Source organism: Phragmites australis, chromosome 8, assembly GCF_958298935.1.
Source record: "Phragmites australis chromosome 8, lpPhrAust1.1, whole genome shotgun sequence".
NCBI lineage: Eukaryota > Viridiplantae > Streptophyta > Magnoliopsida > Poales > Poaceae > Phragmites > Phragmites australis.
This window is the reverse complement of record NC_084928.1, coordinates 12,580,886-12,596,615: the sequence shown is the minus strand read 5'-3', so window position 1 is coordinate 12,596,615 and position 15,730 is coordinate 12,580,886. Positions and strand designations below refer to the sequence as shown.

Below are 15,730 nucleotides of genomic sequence, written 5' to 3'. Positions count from 1 at the left end.
AAAATAGTAATTAACAACATAGAAACAATAATAACTAAATTAAATACTACATAACTGCTAAAACAGGTACAAAATTCGAATCCCAGGGGTACTTCTATGCAAAAATAGAGTATTTGGATAACATCCAAAGGCCTAAACGCAAAAGACTAGGACTATGCCTAATTCCTAGGAAACTCGGGGGCTAAATGCAAAAATTCAGATTAAATTTTCCTTTTTTTCTATTTCCATCGGCCTTCTTCTTTTATTGGGCCGACCTGTGAACATTGGGCCGACCCAGCCCATCCAGCCCACAGCGCCACCATAAAACGGGTGGCTGGGGGTTTTCAAACCCTAGCCGTCACTTCAACCCGACTACTGCCGTCTTTAGGGCGAGCAAGCAGAGGCGATGCGGGACATTTTACCGATACCGATTCTGAAAATTACCGATTTTGAAATATACGATCGGCAGTTTTTGAAAACGGCCCTCGATAAATCGGAAATTTCCATTACCGTTTTCACCCCTAATCACCTGTACGCTTAAATTGGCCTAACTAGGAGCTGTGCAGGTTGAACGACGATAGCTGTGCAACGTCTGTATGATTTTTTTCAATTTAAAAAAATCAGTTTTCTATTGATCTATAAATTTTAATTTTTTTATACGTATTTTATAATCCATGTATAACTCATTTTAATTAGATTTATATAAAAAACTTATGTAGAATTTAAATAATATTTTAGAAAAACTATTTTTATAACTTCTACTAATAGTTAGAGTCTTAAATAAATTCTTAAAAATTATAAAAAATACAAATATTATTTTTATATAATAGACTATTTTTTAAAATTATTTTTAGCCTTAAATCAAATAGCTAAAAAAAGTTTCTTTGTAATGTTCTATTTATATATATTTTTATTATCCTATATAGTCTATTTAGGATAATCTATTAAGATAACTAAATAAAATCTTATATCAAACCATTTCATTCTATATAATAAACCAAAAATATTCTCATACCATTTCATATATCTACCTAAATAATATATTTATATCATTAAACAATATCTTATCCCATCCAGACCAATCCTATCTCATTCAAACTTTATTCAACCAATCAAACTTTGTTCAGCGGCGGCGACGGCTGAGAGCGCTCCACCATGTGCGGCATCCTCGCCGTCCTCGGGGTCGCCGACGTCTCCCTCGCCAAGCGCTCCCGCATCATCGAGCTCTCCCGCCGGTAAAGCGCCCCCCGCCGTCTCATCCCCTCTACCCCTCCCTGTTCCTTATCTCTTTTGGAAACGCGCGCGCGTGGGCGGATGCTAGCCTCCGTGCGGCGAGGGGTGGCGGAAATTTGGCGGTGGCCTTGCGTGGATTAGGATTCAGTGCTTTGGTGAGACGGAGAGCTATGGTTTGTTTAGCCATTATTAGCTACTTTGATGATTCGTTTTATACTAATAGTTTATTTTGATTTTGCGTTACTGAAATGAACCAATGACATGTGCTGATGTGCGGGAATCTAGTCATTTTTTTGTATAATAATGTCAGTCTCCGATACCTTTTAATTTGGGGATGTGCCGTGGTGGATGACGCGTTCTGATTTTGGAGGAGTTCCTCGGACGAGGGAGGGCGTGTCTTCGTCGTGTGACAAACTGGGAGGATCAGAATTTGTAAGTGAAACGTCACGTAGTGTATGTAGTCATGTCGACGTGCATTTCTCAGAGGTGAGAAATCTCCACGTGTTCCTTTTGAAATGAGTATATATGGACATGTTCATCTGCAGGAAATACGTCCCTTGTCGGCTCTTGCAGGTCGATGTTGTTCAGTGTCATTGATTTGCATGTACAGATGCGCTTAATGTTCAGTGATGTTGTGCTTAATATCCATCGATGTGCTTCGTGTTGTGTTATGTAGTGCTTGTGGTGGCAGTTGTGGAGGTTTTGATTTGTGATTAAATTACAATAATATGGTACTGTGGCCTATAAATTAGTCCAATATGTGAAATTACGCCCCCTTTCTATATGCAACTTGCATGTTTGACTTGTAATGCAATAAATTCAATAATAGAATCATGTAAATTTGAAATACAAACGTAATCAAGAATAATTTTGCAAAAGAAAAAATAAATTATAATATGACCTTTTTATGTTTACAGGAAGACGGCAGGCACACACATCACTATACACACATCACTCATACAGTCATATTGCTACACACGCAAATTCAATATTAGAATTACGTAATTTTGAAATATAAGAATAAAACTAAATCTAGATCAAGAATAATCCTGTAAAAATGTAAAAAAAAGAAACTAAATCAAGATCAGTCAATCATTAGTAAAAGTGATCAAAATCCACTTGTTAATCGAAAAGAGGAAAATAGCTAGAAATGACCACCTTTATATACTAGAAAGAGAAGTATCTAGCCGTCCATATATATGTTGGAGTAGTAGTTTACAGGTTTAGATTAACTTACAGACAGCAAATAGATTACATCTATGATTCTAGCAAATTTCTGAAAAAAAGATTCCATGTCAGATACATCTATAGCGATGATTTGCACCTGAATATTTACTTATATATATAAAAAAATCAGAATAAAATTTCAGAATAAAGACTCCATACCAAGCACATATGTACATGAAGATCTATTTCCATTAATAAAGAATCTGAACTAAATATTCTAGAAAAGAATGACTCCATTCAAAGTGCAGACATATATGAAGACACTCTATTACCAATGCAATGAATAAAATTCCGAGGATTTCGGTAAATAATGTCTACCCTCCAGGTGCAATTTTATCAAGACTCCATGCCCAATAGAATTGTAGAAAATTAATTTGTTTGTGAAGATCTAATATTACAAAAAACTTATTTGTATATTGTATTATATCAAATTTGGGGAACTAGAATTTCTAGAAAATTGCAAATAAGGATGGGCTCTAACAATCATTTTTATGAAAATCTATCTCAGCAGTCGTATGACCAAGTTTTGATGGATTAATTAAATTGAAATTAAAACTCCATTTCACATGTTGCGACTTGATCTAATTCTATGCACTTTAGTCCACCAAAGAGTGCATTAGTTTCTTTGTTAAATTTGTTATAGTTTCACTTGAAATAGTAGAATATCTAATAGTTTGATTCTGAGGACTATAAATTATAAAAATTATATCAAGCTAACCCATGCGAATGCACGAGTTGACGACTAGTGATTATAATTTCTTTGTGGCTTTTTTAGGCAAAGTGTTCTTAGGAAAGACATGGTGCTCTTATGAATTTCTTATGCATTCGCTCAAATGAAATTTATAATTTTTCATAGGTTACGGCACCGAGGACCTGATTGGAGCGGTTTACACTGTCATCAGGATTGCTATCTTGCACACCAACGGTTGGCTATCGTTGATCCCACATCTGGAGACCAGCCATTGTACAATGAGGACAAATCAGTTATTGTAACGGTCTGTATCTGTATTGGAAATACAATTTCACTGTTTCCATTGATTTATTTGTGCTAACTGCAGATTTCATTTCAATATATTAACATATGATTTGTTTCATTATTCTGCTTTTGGCAACTGTCATTTGTTTCCAAAAGATTGTCATGTGATTTTCCAAATGTCATCATTTAGCTGAATGCATCTTAATGTGGCATGATATTAACCGACCAAAAGTCTTGCTTAACTAAATCAACTAAGGAAAATATGCTTTTTATTTTTGTATAGTTACTTCAGAACCACATCTTATCGTCTGGTTGACATTTCCAGGTGAACGGAGAGATCTATAACCACGAAGAATTGAAAGCTAAGTTGAAAACTCATCGATTCCAAACTGGCAGTGATTGTGAAGTTATTGCCCATCTTGTAAGTTACATACCAATTTCTTACACCCTTTATTAGAGGCATAACTTTTGCCACCAATTTCATTGTCTTCATCTAAGCATCATCCTTCAACAGAAACCTATTTAATCTTGGCATTGAGACCTTTTAATATTGCTTTTACACAGTATGAAGAATATGGGGAAGAATTCATGGATATGTTGGATGTCATGTTCTCATTTGTTCTTCTTGATACATGTGATAAAAGCTTTATCGCAGCTCGTGATGCTATTGGCATCTGCCCTTTATACATGGGATGGGGTCTTGATGGTATCTACAGAGAATCAGTTCATCCAGCTTTTTGTTCTCTTGCAGAAAATCGGGGGTGTGGACCCCCCTTTTTTCCTTCCTAAATTTATGTTGTTCTTGAAATTTTTCAATGGCTTGTTTTGTTATACCTCTGTTTCAGTGGTCAATCAGTGATTAAAGGCCAGGGTTCACATTCCTGGTGGCAACCGGCCAGTTACCGCCAAGAACTTCCTGGCTTGGTCCAGGTCCAGGTCTAGGACAAGAGAAACCCCACAGAACATTTAAATCAAATTTTAATTTTGAATGCCGGTCTCTTAATAAAATGTAAAGTAGAAATACCTTTAGCTGTCCATTTGTTCATAATAAATTGAAATGGCTCAAAAGGTTGGCAAACACGCTAGATTGCACCATCTGGAATTCGTTGACTCAAACTGATAGTACTTATCTAGCTTGGTGTTCCTTGCAAGGGCTATAGGCAATGACGAACTATCTGCACCTTTTGTTCCTGGTGGTTAGAGCCTACTTGCTGCATGCAAGGAAGATATCAAACTTGTATTGGCACACTGTATTCTTGGAGGTAGGAATGTTGATCATGGAGGGGGTAGCTACTACTTACCAGGGCTCAAGATAGTTATGTTCATGCCATGAAATATTAGCAGTTTTCTGGATGGTTACTGAATCTAACATTCAAATTGACAGTTTGAATTTTTCGGACAAAACCACACAGTTTAATAATAGTTCTTGCTGTGGACCTTCTGGTTTTCGTAGCCAGTCGAGCAGCAAGATTCTCGCTGAATCTGATATGGAACCCTGTTCAAGTCTATTCTGTTGCCCAACAACAAAAATAGAAAAAAGTACTGCTTACTTGTATTATTATTATTTAAGGGAGGTATATATTTGTGACTGAAGAAGTGTCCTTTTCCTCTGATATATCTGGAAGTATATTATTTTCTTCTTTTCTTCAGTCTTGGAGAAATAGGCAGTGTAGTGTTGCTACCCAACCGAGCTTGTCACAATTTGTCTCTTCTAGATTTAGATTAGCTACTACTTGGCATTAATTCATTGATGTGTTGTCTATTCAGGGTCAGTTTGGTTTTCTTCTGAGATGAAGGCATTGAGTGATGATTGTGAACGCTTCATAACCTTCCCCCCAGGACACCTGTACTCCAGCAAAACAGGTTGACTTTTCTAATTGACAATCTCATCGAACCCATAATACCATAATGCATATTTTAGATCCTGAAGGCAAAAATAATCCAAGCTACTACTTATATTGCAAGTTTCCTTTTCTTTTGCCTTCTCACCTGTTTTCATATATCCTCCCTAGGTGGCCTAAGGAGGTGGTACAACCCACCATGGTTTTCAGAAAGCATTCCCTCAATCCCTTACAATCCTCTCCTCCTCCGAGAGACTTTTGAGAAGGCATGCCTTTCCTCTTACTCTGTTATATTTTTATACCTGTTGATAATATGCAGTCTATGCAGCTGTCTTTCTTTTTACTCTTTGTTTCAATTTCTCATCTTTTGATGAATATAATAATAATATATTTGATTTATTGATGTATGCCATATTTGTTTTCACGATAATCTATTTTGAATTTTGTTTCGTGTTGATATGCTGTATTAATGCCTCTGGTTAGGCAATGCTCAATTGCTTTCATAGATCAGTTGACATTGTATGTGCCATGGATAATTCCAGTATGTTGCTTTTTACTGTAGTCACAATGATGGTTCAGTGTGTTGATTTCTGTATTAAGATTTTAGATAGGTGACATGTTGTTCAGAGTCACGACAGCTGGTTCTAAATTGTTTTGCTTACTAATCATTTACTATATGACCTTACATTATTTGCAAATTTGGCAGGCTGTTATAAAGAGGTTGATGACTGATGTGCCATTTGGTGTGCTCTTGTCTGGTGGACTTGACTCTTCTTTGGTTGCATCTGTTGCTTCACGGCACTTGGACGAAACGAAAGTTTCCAGACAGTGGGGAAACAAACTGCATACGTTTTGTATCGGCTTGAAGGTAAGTTTCTTGTGTACCCTCATTGCTGAGCATGTGTTCGGCCATCTTTCCAGTTTTGACTTGTTTTCTTGTTGCTATGAGTATTTTGACAAGAATAAGGAATATACACTTCGAGTGATATAAGCAGAGGATTGGGAACATATGATGAAATTCTTCTGTTTTCCTTCTTTCCAGGGTTCTCCTGATCTTAAAGCTGCTAGGGAAGTTGCTGACTACCTCCGCACTGTACATCATGAATTCCACTTCACAGTGCAGGTTCTTTATTTGTTTTTTCTTGACATAGTGGAAAACGGCGTTTTTCTTAAAAAAATATATTTACTGTTGTTAACAAAATAACAGGAGGGCATTGATGCCTTGGAAGAAGTCATCTACCATATTGAGTCATATGATGTAACAACAATTAGAGCAAGTACCCCAATGTTTTTGATGTCACGTAAAATCAAATCTTTGGGGGTGAAGATGGTACTTTCTGGAGAAGGTTCAGATGAAATTTTCGGTGGTTACCTTTATTTTCATAAGGCACCCAACAAGAAGGAATTCCATGAGGAAACATGTCGGAAGGTAATTAAAGTCCTCACGGGTGATCTGTTACTTTCCAAGGTTGTAAGCCAATAAAGTGTACTCCTGAAGCATTTACAGCAGTGTAGCACAGGGTCCCAGCACCACATTTTGCCCCTTTCAGTTCAGTTGCTTAGTTATTTAGTCTGTGTATATGCACGTTGCAGTTTGATGTACTTACAAGAGGTCTTTTTACCTGTTCTTTAGATAAAAGCTCTACATTTGTATGATTGCTTGAGAGCGAACAAAGCAACTTCTGCCTGGGGTGTTGAGGCTCGTGTTCCGTTCCTTGACAAAAGTTTCATCAATGTAGCAATGGACATTGATCCTGAATGGAAGATGGTATGTTAATATGTATTACAATAATGTCAGAGATCCAATTTTGCTGTAATATATTTATTTGATTCTAACCATCATGATCACTTTCTTATAACTATTGTCTTGCAAATATTAGATACGACGCGACCTTGGCCGGATTGAGAAATGGGTTATCCGTAATGCATTCGATGACGAGGAGAGGCCCTATTTACCTAAGGCTGGAGAAGTTTCTTTTGTGTTATTTTTGCAGTGTTACTTTGTAAATCTTCTATGCTGGAACTTAGGTAGGTTTTATTTTCTGTCAATAGCACATTCTTTACAGGCAAAAGGAACAGTTCAGTGACGGTGTTGGCTATAGTTGGATTGATGGATTGAAGGACCATGCAAATCAACATGTATGCCATTTTTTCTTTGACAAACCACGAAGGAAGTTGACCTTCGTGGACTTGCAGTTGATTTGTCTCACTTTAACCTTACTGAAAGTTTATTCTTTGCATTTCAGGTCTCGGACTCCATGATGATGAATGCTAGCTTTGTGTACCCGGAGAATACACCCACAACAAAAGAAGGGTACTATTATAGAATGATATTCGAGAAATTCTTCCCCAAGGTCTGGAAACTACATTCTTGTAATGCTATTTTGTTCCAGATTATTTTTCAATCTGAAAAAAGGCCTTTGCCCACCTACATAATCCTTTGATTACTGCAGCCTGCAGCAAGGTCAACTGTTCCTGGAGGTCCTAGTGTGGCATGCAGCACCGCCAAAGCTGTTGAATGGGACGCAGCCTGGTCCAAAAACCTTGATCCATCCGGCCGTGCTGCTCTCGGTGTTCATGATGCTGCGTACGAGGATACTCCAGGGGGAGCTACTGCCTCCGCGGATCCGGTCCCAGATAACGGCCTTCTTCCAGCTATTGGGGAAGGCCTCGTTAAAACCGTTGCTTCAGCCACTGCTGTCTAATGCTTCTGCTGTCTCACAAAAAAACTTGAACAGCGATGCTTGTTCATTGGTCATTTCAACTTCGGTCAGATCTTGTTAGTTACTTCAATCATGGGGTGGAGACATGATTGTGCTCCATGCTTGCCATCATGTATGGGTTTAAATGTGCACACTGTTTGTTTATGGACTGACCTGAGCATTGTAAATATTTGTCACTGGAACCGATTTCCTTAGTTCTTTCTTTGATTTGCAAATTGCAGTGGTTCTTCTAATCTCCATTGTCCATGGGCGAATGGATGTATTTCCCGATCTCCACACCTTGCCACTTTGCAGTGTCAAGCAAATTTCCTTTTATCTTTTTGCAGCCTTGTAAGCTACTAATTTTTGGTGACACCGACTGTTTGATGAAATATGAACAGAGCAAAACTCATGCAGCCTTGCTAGGTCTTTGCTCTGCATTAGGACATGTATCCACCTCTAAATTAGAATCTATTGTGCGACATTGTCTGCTATAGGAGCATTGTACTTTTGATCCAATGGTTGGAAACCTACTGCAAATCATTGTAGCACGGTGCATTTTTGTGCACGGGGGGTGGGGCATGTTCTTAAAAGGGCACAACCCTCTTTTCCATGAGCATGGGAGCAAATGGGAGCAAACAATGGTGATTTTATATGACGGGTTGACACGAGAACTCAAAACATGTCCTGTCTCGTTTGTTTTTTATTTTGATTATAGATTAGTCTAAAAAGCTAAAGGAAAAATAAACGACTTTCATCTAAGATTTGATTATCACAATCCACAAACTAAATTGAACTATAAAATCTCATAAGCTTATAGAAAGAAATTTCTTCACATAATCTAGATCGTGATAATCTATAGCAAAAACTATCTACTCTCTTAATTCGTTGATATAGTAGTCCAACGTCTCATAGTTGATTTAAAAAGAGTTATTTGTATGAGTCATATGAAATAGTATCATTGGGTTTGTTCTTAAAGTATTTTCATAATATAGTAATTTTGTATTACCATTTTTTTAAACAAAAAGTAGCAGTTGAGTAGTATGGATACCATGTCAACATCCAAACAAAAGTGAGTGTGATCTTTAGGACCCTGAGGGTTGTTTTCAGTGATGTGAACTTTACGAAGATATAAAATCTGTACGGTGGCTAAAAAGTAACTAAATTTGCATGCATCCTACCGTTCATTAGCAGATGAACGGTCCAGATTCTGACAATCTATACACATGAAGTCAGGAACCCGAGCGGCGGATTTCAGAATCAAACCGGCCGTCAAGTTTCCTTCACCTCTCTCCCCTCACACCGCCGCGAATGGCATCCACCGCTCCGCGCGCGAGCCTTTCGCCGCCGGCGCCTGCCTCCCAACCCCTGAGGAAGCGCGGGCGCTCGCCCCCCGCCCCAGGAAGCGCGGCGTCGTGGTGCGCGTCCGCCGAGAACGCTGCGCCCCGCGACCACCGCCGCCGCTGGGAGAGGCCCGAGCGTGCCCCTGGCCGCATCTGGCAGCGGTTCCGCGCGCCGCAGTCTCCCTTGCCCTCCTCCAGGCTCTGGGTTTCGTCGGAGGACTCCTCAACCTCCTCCTCCCCCGGAGGTATTCGTCGTGCTTACTAATCTGGCACGTTGCTTAATTTTGGGAGAATAGAGTAGCGAGGTGCCTTTGCTCACCAGGTGTTTGTCTATATGCCTGAGTTAGGTTGCGATGTTGCTTTCTTATTTGTTAGCGTTGCTACTAGGGATAGTAAGCAAATTTTCACCCAATTAGTAGCAAGTAAGAAAATTTGCCCCAATCAGTGCAATCGTTAGGTGCCAACAAAGTTGTGATATTTGTCGGTTCTTTGCCATAAAACTGTATTGGTTTGGGTTGTTTAACGTGGAATTATGTTAATCTTTGATGCACTGCGTTCTTACATGGTTAGTTTAGTGCTTGTCCTTTGTGTTTGCTAGATGCGTGCACAGTCATGTCATACAACATCTTGGCCGATTACAATGCGCGGAACCATCCTGACCTTTATTGGGATGTCCCTTGGGATGCGATGAGGTGGGATTCAAGGAGGCGTCTTATTGTCCGTGAAATTAGGCACTGGGACCCTGACTTCGTTTGTCTTCAGGTACGAACTCAGTCTGCATGCTGGTGATGTCATTCTCACACTTTACTCTGTAACACTTCGGTTTGGAAATCAGGAGGTGGATAGGTTTCGAGACATTGCTGCAGAAATGAAGAACAGAGGGTATGAAGGTATATTTCAGGTACACCACCTCTCCGTAAATATTCTGCCTTTCAAATATTCCTGTGTTTCAGTTCTTAAGTGACTGTTGTGCGATCATTAGGGGCGAACTGGGGATGCTAGAGATGGATGTGCCACTTTTTGGAAGTCAAAACGGTATGAATAATGCATTTATCCTTTGTTATCTTCATTGGTCTGAATAAAGTGGTCTTTTTATCTTCTTTCTTTTTTTCCATATGTAGGTTGCGTCTGCTTGAGGAAGATAGTATTGACTTTAGTGAATTCAATCTGCGAAATAATGTTGCTCAAATATGTGTTTTCGAGGTACTTGAATTAGCACTAGTTAGTCCAAGGAATAATTGCATATTTGCAGTCACGTGACCCTAATTTAACTCACGATTGTAAATTGCATTATGTAAGCATAAGTAATTTCTAATCCAAATCATCAACTAAACTTGTGTATTACTATATTCCAAAAACTGTTCCCAAATCCATAAGCTGTAAAATCTGGAATTATTTCAGCTATATTTGTTATTTAACAGCTAACCAGTGTTTTAATGTTGGTATTTTGACTGTAATTTATGTATGTTTCTTACCTGTTTACTTTTCAGCTTAATGGAAAACAGAAATTAGTACTCGGGAATATACATGTTTTGTTTAATCCAAAGCGGGGGGATATAAAACTGGGCCAGGTATATCAGTTAACTTCAGCCTCATTTATTTCCCTGTGTATCCTTTATACATTTCTCTATTCATATGATCATATATGCTCATTTTCTGGTGGTCTGATGCGAATAGAGTGCATAGTTTTGACATTACTGCATCAAAATAAGCTACTCCCCCCCCCCCCCCCCCCACAAAAAAACTACTTTCTATGTCAGCACCCTTGAACTTTATCCAATTCATTGTTCTCGAGTCTATTTCATCACCCTTCCGATTGTCCTCCCTGCAGATTCGCATGCTACTTGAGAAGGCAAATACACTTGCTGAAAAATGGGATGAAATTCCTATTGTGCTTGCTGGTGATTTCAACAGCACACCTGATGTATGTTTTATTTTTGCTTCTTGACACATGGTAGTCTTAAATTATAGATACAATTATGCGCAGCAAGTTTTTGTTCCTGCAACTGCAGTGTAAACACCCTAATATTCATTAGCGACTCTTAGTGATAATGCTATGCGTTAGTTGTGTGGCCATGGTAGTGTGGTAAGATTAGGCCATCTCAAGTTCTTAAGATGCTATCTAATTTGAAGATTATGGGTGCTTTTGTGATATGTTGCTGACATTTTATTTCATATTTTCTTTTCTTGTTTTCTATGAGAGCAGAGTGCCATCTACAAGTTCTTGTCGACAATGAAGGTAGAGTGATGCATCGGATTTTCTTAGATATTATAGTTATACCCAGTTATTACAAAATTTAATTGACATTGCATACACCGTGTTTGATTTTGTCACCAGCTGAACATTTCTTTGCATGATAGAAGGCTGTTATCTGGACTTGATAGCTCTGAACTTGGTCTATACGAGCTTTGTAGGTCAGATGTCTTTCTTGTCAGATCACTACTGACCTAGTACATTTCTTCTTTTGAAGACTCATCCATCCTTTCTCACAGTTTATTCAAGTACCAGTGGAGCGATGAAGAAGTGAGAAACGCGACAGGGTATTCAAATGTCATGGTCGCTGAACATCCGTTGAACCTCTGTAGTTCTTATGCTATGTTAAAGGTACTAGTACCTCCATTCTTTTTTACCTGTCGTTTAGAATATTGACACGGTCTCCAATGCATATCTTTGACCCTTGTTTTTTGTAAGCATTTGTTATCAAAAGTTATAGAAAATATAATCATTTAAAAATATTTTTCATGAAAAAATTACTAATATCATTTTCATGTGACAAATCTCAATATTATTTTGTATATTAGTGGTCAAAGTTTATAATGTTTGACTGCACGTATCCCTAAACAACATCTATTTGAGAATAGAGGGAGTAGTTTGTAACTAAAATTGGAGCACACTGACTTTTTGACATTTAGGCCTTTAAATGAAACTAACTTACAATTATTCTAGGGAAATTCAAACAATAGGGGTCTTCATGGTGAACCCCTAGCAACTTCCTTTCACAAGAAGTTTCTCGGCACTGTTGATTATCTGTGGTATGCTTCTAAATATTTGCCTGCATCTCGTTTGTACATGCACACAATGTGACTGAGATTCTTTGTCATCTTTGTCGAAGGTACACTCCTGGACTTGAATGCTCGAGAGTTTTGGACACGTTACCTATAGGTGTTTTGAGGAGAACAAGGGGTCTTCCAACCAGGGTAATGTCTCATTTGATTTGCCTTGTAGTACTTTAAACAAACCCTTTTCTGAAACAACTTAAGCTTAAAACTTTTGTGAGGCATGAATTTTTGGCTTATATGCACTTCATATCTTTAACTGCTAATTTATACTGTAAAAATTATCAGGAAATCGGCAGTGATCACTTGCCCCTTGTTGCTGAATTCACCTTCACGGAATCAGTTGACGATGAGTCTGAGAAAGAATATGAGTCTGAGCAAGATCACGAGTGTGAACAAGAAGTGAGCACAGCGCAACACATATATTTCTCAGATAGTGATTCCGGTTGAATTGAGTGATTCAGTTGGTAGAAAAGGTTCAAGATAAATTATTCAGGAACAGGGAGCACAGTGCATCAGAAAATTGCACCGCATTTTTCATGATCCAGAAACATAAGTTCTCCAGCTTTCATACGGCTCATTGTCTTCAGTGCACAGGGAATTTCGGACACCTTTGTCTGTGTAGTTTCTGTTGGCGAGGCAAATCCTCCCGCTGAGGGTGCCAAATGGAGCAGAATCAGGTATGGGGCAAGCAACTGTGGCAAATGCCAAGATTGCACTAAGCCTTCAGGTATTCTTTCGCTGCAAGCCGTACGAACTGGTTGTTCAAGGAAAGAAAAGAATAGCAGTCAGAAATGTAGTGGACTAGTCGATGTATGTATTGTGCATCAGAAGTGTCAGCTAGAAAACGTTGACCAATATGTTCTAACATTATACTTTGTGCTTGCTGAACTGACACAAGTTACTGACATTTTCAGTGGCAACATGATATTCAATTATACCGGACTAAATTTCACAAAACTATAACTATTTACATCTAACTATAAAAAAGCTACCGCTTTTGGGACTATTTTTGCAAAACAACTATTTACGTCTTTAGTAACATAAAATTATAATATTTGCATAAAAAATACAACTACTTTGTTCTGATTTTCATCATACAAGTTGTAGTTTTATGCTACTAGGAGCATAAATAGTTGTAGTTTTGTGAAATTGATTTTAGAAGTTATAGTTTTTTATAGTTAGATATAAATAGTTATAGTTTTGTGAAATTTACTTATTATATACTACTTACATTTTCAGGTAAGCGCTTTAGTTTCGTCTCATTGAGCAGGGCATGTCAGCAATATATTTTTGAACTGCATGGCGGTAATTCTCAATCTGTAGCACAATAAACGAGGTTTATTTTGGAACTACAGGGCCGAGAAACATGAGTACCAAGTGGACCATGCATCCACATTCCTCAGTCTAGTGTTGCCAACCAAATCAGCCCCGGGGAATGGGAGGCCATCGATGGATTTCCAAGATAGGGAGGCAGCCAATGGGAGCGAAGCATCCTGCCACGTGTTTACTCATCATTCAGCATGAGAGGACAGCATGGCACGTAGCAACCAGCCAGCCAGCCAGACGATACCAGACACGGGAACAAGTGAGCGTGCACAACAGTCGTCCCAGTTTGGGTCGATAGCAGCAGCGCACCAGAGAGCAAAAGGAGAGGCCGAGAAGAAGTAGCCAGCGATAAGAGTAGGGCGACAGCTAGCTGAGCCACTGCTGGCATGGCGGCCACGGCGTACTCCGTGGCGCTCCTCGGCGGCGCACGCCTCCCCGCCGCTCCGCGCTCCGCTCTTCTCCCGCGCCGCAGCAGCGTCTGCCCGCTTCGCCCCCAAGGTAACTCAGCTGCTACGTACCGTTAGAGCAGATTCATCGGTCGGTTTCAGAGGCATCTATCGCCACCGATCGTTTGGTGACCTCGCGGCGTTGCAGATGCGCCGAGGCTCTCTCTGCTCCGCGCGAAGGCCGCCTCCGAGGACACCCCGGCCTCCGGCGACGAGCTCATCGAGGACCTGAAAGCAAAGGTACGTACGTGCCATCCACGCATCAACATCCTGTATGGACGCACGCTAACCATGAAGCAATGTGACAGTGGGACGCTGTTGAGGACAAGCCCACCGTCCTCTTGTACGGCGGCGGCGCCATAGTCGCCCTCTGGCTGACGACCGTGGTCGTCGGCGCCATTAACGCCGTGCCGCTGGTACGTGTCCGGTGATGATAGCTGGTTATTCCGGTGCAATCCTGATCTGAATTGTGATAATTTTTGCTGTGCTTGGGCAGCTCCCCAAGATCCTGGAGCTCGTTGGGCTCGGCTACACCGGCTGGTTCGTGTACCGCTACCTCCTCTTCAAGGTAATCAATAAGCATCCGCCGTTACTTGTGCAGTTCTGCACGACTGAATGCACTGAAAAGATTGAAGTTGGCTGCATTGGATAGAGAGATCGTGGAAAGAACATTCTTATGAACCTCCGTTAAACCAACTCAAGCTTTTTAGCAGTTTTTCCTGATTTGGTGAGTGCATTCGTGCACAATGTACATAAACGCCTTTGTTTCATATGCTTCATTACAGGAAAGCAGGAAAGAGCTGGCCACCGACATTGAGAGCTTGAAGAAAAAGATCGCGGGAACAGAATAAACTCTCTGGAAAGTTTTGGTTGGCTCTTTGGAAAACTATCTAATGGGAGAACCAACTACATGAGTACCACTGCCCATGTGTGCCATATATCTGTATACAGAAGGAATCTTTGTTGCGTTGTGGAGTAACATTGTAGTTTAAATGTATCGTACTACCAATTCGTTAAATTCTTCTTTTGTCTTCCCAGATTTGTGAGTACACATTGCAGGTAAACAAATAAAGGAAAACAAACTGGGTGTGTAATCTATATCCACTTAGAAATTCTTAATATACGATAGGTGATTAGAATCAAGATACAATTGTAACAAACAATATTGAAATTTGTTTGGCAAAATTGCATCTACTCATCACGGTGCAAACACTTCAAAAGTTGATCAAATGACCATAAATTGCTCTTAGAGCCGATGAGATGGTTAGGAATTACAAGAAATAACCTACTCTCGAAGAAAATAAATTTAAGTAGTGCAACTTTACAAAGATAATAATTGCACTTTGGAGAAAAAGACTGTAAGATGTGTTGTTGTCCCTTGCCAAATCAACAGTTGTAGGCTAGTGACTACAATGCCTACATAACCACACCTAGCCATATGTGGCCACCGCCCACAGGTATAGTCTGATGGACAGCCTCTACCACTGTTGCTCAGTGAGAGGGGTGAATTGGATTCTAAAGCTTTTTCTTGTAACTAGAAACTAAGAGCAATTAAAACACCCTTGGCCTAAATGTGCTCCAGGCTTCTAATGAGTCT

The 15,730-nt window shown here is 39.6% G+C and overlaps 3 protein-coding genes across 8 annotated transcripts; all 3 read left to right on the top strand.

Annotated features, from left to right (window-relative positions):
• The first annotated feature begins 1,060 nt into the window (after nucleotides 1-1,060).
• LOC133926645 (asparagine synthetase [glutamine-hydrolyzing] 2-like) lies at nucleotides 1,061-8,212 on the top strand. Of its 2 annotated transcripts, none has more exons than XM_062372664.1 (14): nucleotides 1,061-1,214; nucleotides 3,296-3,434; nucleotides 3,741-3,836; nucleotides 3,980-4,121; nucleotides 5,183-5,278; nucleotides 5,428-5,522; nucleotides 5,963-6,124; nucleotides 6,299-6,379; nucleotides 6,464-6,685; nucleotides 6,890-7,024; nucleotides 7,137-7,217; nucleotides 7,309-7,395; nucleotides 7,503-7,610; nucleotides 7,710-8,212. In XM_062372664.1, exons 1-14 carry the CDS (start codon nucleotides 1,135-1,137, stop codon nucleotides 7,959-7,961), a joined length of 1,776 nt encoding a protein of 591 aa, XP_062228648.1. In that variant the 5' UTR covers nucleotides 1,061-1,134; the 3' UTR covers nucleotides 7,962-8,212. The 2 variants fall into 2 exon arrangements, with proteins under 2 accessions (XP_062228648.1, XP_062228649.1); XM_062372665.1 differs by lacking the exon at nucleotides 1,061-1,214 and adding an exon at nucleotides 1,586-1,644.
• A 953-nt stretch (nucleotides 8,213-9,165) lies between these two features.
• Nucleotides 9,166-14,158, top strand: LOC133926642 (carbon catabolite repressor protein 4 homolog 3-like). Of its 5 annotated transcripts, XR_009911132.1 has the most exons (14): nucleotides 9,166-9,546; nucleotides 9,877-10,063; nucleotides 10,137-10,202; nucleotides 10,284-10,336; nucleotides 10,423-10,504; nucleotides 10,792-10,872; nucleotides 11,133-11,225; nucleotides 11,508-11,540; nucleotides 11,640-11,716; nucleotides 11,795-11,906; nucleotides 12,249-12,334; nucleotides 12,415-12,499; nucleotides 12,647-13,038; nucleotides 13,632-14,158. XR_009911132.1 is itself a non-coding variant. In XM_062372661.1 (13 exons), exons 1-13 carry the CDS (start codon nucleotides 9,185-9,187, stop codon nucleotides 12,806-12,808), a joined length of 1,479 nt encoding a protein of 492 aa, XP_062228645.1. In that variant the 5' UTR covers nucleotides 9,166-9,184; the 3' UTR covers nucleotides 12,809-13,241. The 5 variants fall into 5 exon arrangements, 2 of the variants coding, with proteins under 2 accessions (XP_062228645.1, XP_062228646.1); XM_062372661.1 differs by lacking the exon at nucleotides 13,632-14,158 and having other exon boundaries at nucleotides 12,647-13,241; XM_062372662.1 differs by lacking the exon at nucleotides 13,632-14,158 and having other exon boundaries at nucleotides 9,200-9,546; nucleotides 9,900-10,063; nucleotides 12,647-13,241.
• LOC133926644 (protein CURVATURE THYLAKOID 1A, chloroplastic-like) lies at nucleotides 14,040-15,170 on the top strand. Its single transcript, XM_062372663.1, has 5 exons — nucleotides 14,040-14,185; nucleotides 14,282-14,373; nucleotides 14,442-14,549; nucleotides 14,630-14,701; nucleotides 14,919-15,170. The coding sequence occupies exons 1-5, from the start codon at nucleotides 14,074-14,076 to the stop codon at nucleotides 14,982-14,984; spliced, it is 450 nt and encodes a 149-aa protein (XP_062228647.1). The 5' UTR covers nucleotides 14,040-14,073; the 3' UTR covers nucleotides 14,985-15,170.
• Nucleotides 15,171-15,730: the final 560 nt, after the last annotated feature.

Coding starts and splice junctions, on each gene's coding strand:
- LOC133926645 (XM_062372664.1), top strand. CDS start 1,135: ATGTGCGGCATCCTCGCCGTCCTCGGGGTCGCCGACGTCTCCCTCGCC. Junction 3,837..3,979: donor GTGAAGTTATTGCCCATCTT/GTAAGTTACATA, acceptor GCTTTTACACAG/TATGAAGAATATGGGGAAGA. Junction 6,686..6,889: donor ATGAGGAAACATGTCGGAAG/GTAATTAAAGTC, acceptor CCTGTTCTTTAG/ATAAAAGCTCTACATTTGTA.
- LOC133926642 (XM_062372661.1), top strand. CDS start 9,185: ATGAAGTCAGGAACCCGAGCGGCGGATTTCAGAATCAAACCGGCCGTC. Junction 10,203..10,283: donor GGTATGAAGGTATATTTCAG/GTACACCACCTC, acceptor TGCGATCATTAG/GGGCGAACTGGGGATGCTAG. Junction 12,500..12,646: donor CAAGGGGTCTTCCAACCAGG/GTAATGTCTCAT, acceptor AAAAATTATCAG/GAAATCGGCAGTGATCACTT.
- LOC133926644 (XM_062372663.1), top strand. CDS start 14,074: ATGGCGGCCACGGCGTACTCCGTGGCGCTCCTCGGCGGCGCACGCCTC. Junction 14,186..14,281: donor CTGCCCGCTTCGCCCCCAAG/GTAACTCAGCTG, acceptor GCGGCGTTGCAG/ATGCGCCGAGGCTCTCTCTG. Junction 14,702..14,918: donor ACCGCTACCTCCTCTTCAAG/GTAATCAATAAG, acceptor GCTTCATTACAG/GAAAGCAGGAAAGAGCTGGC.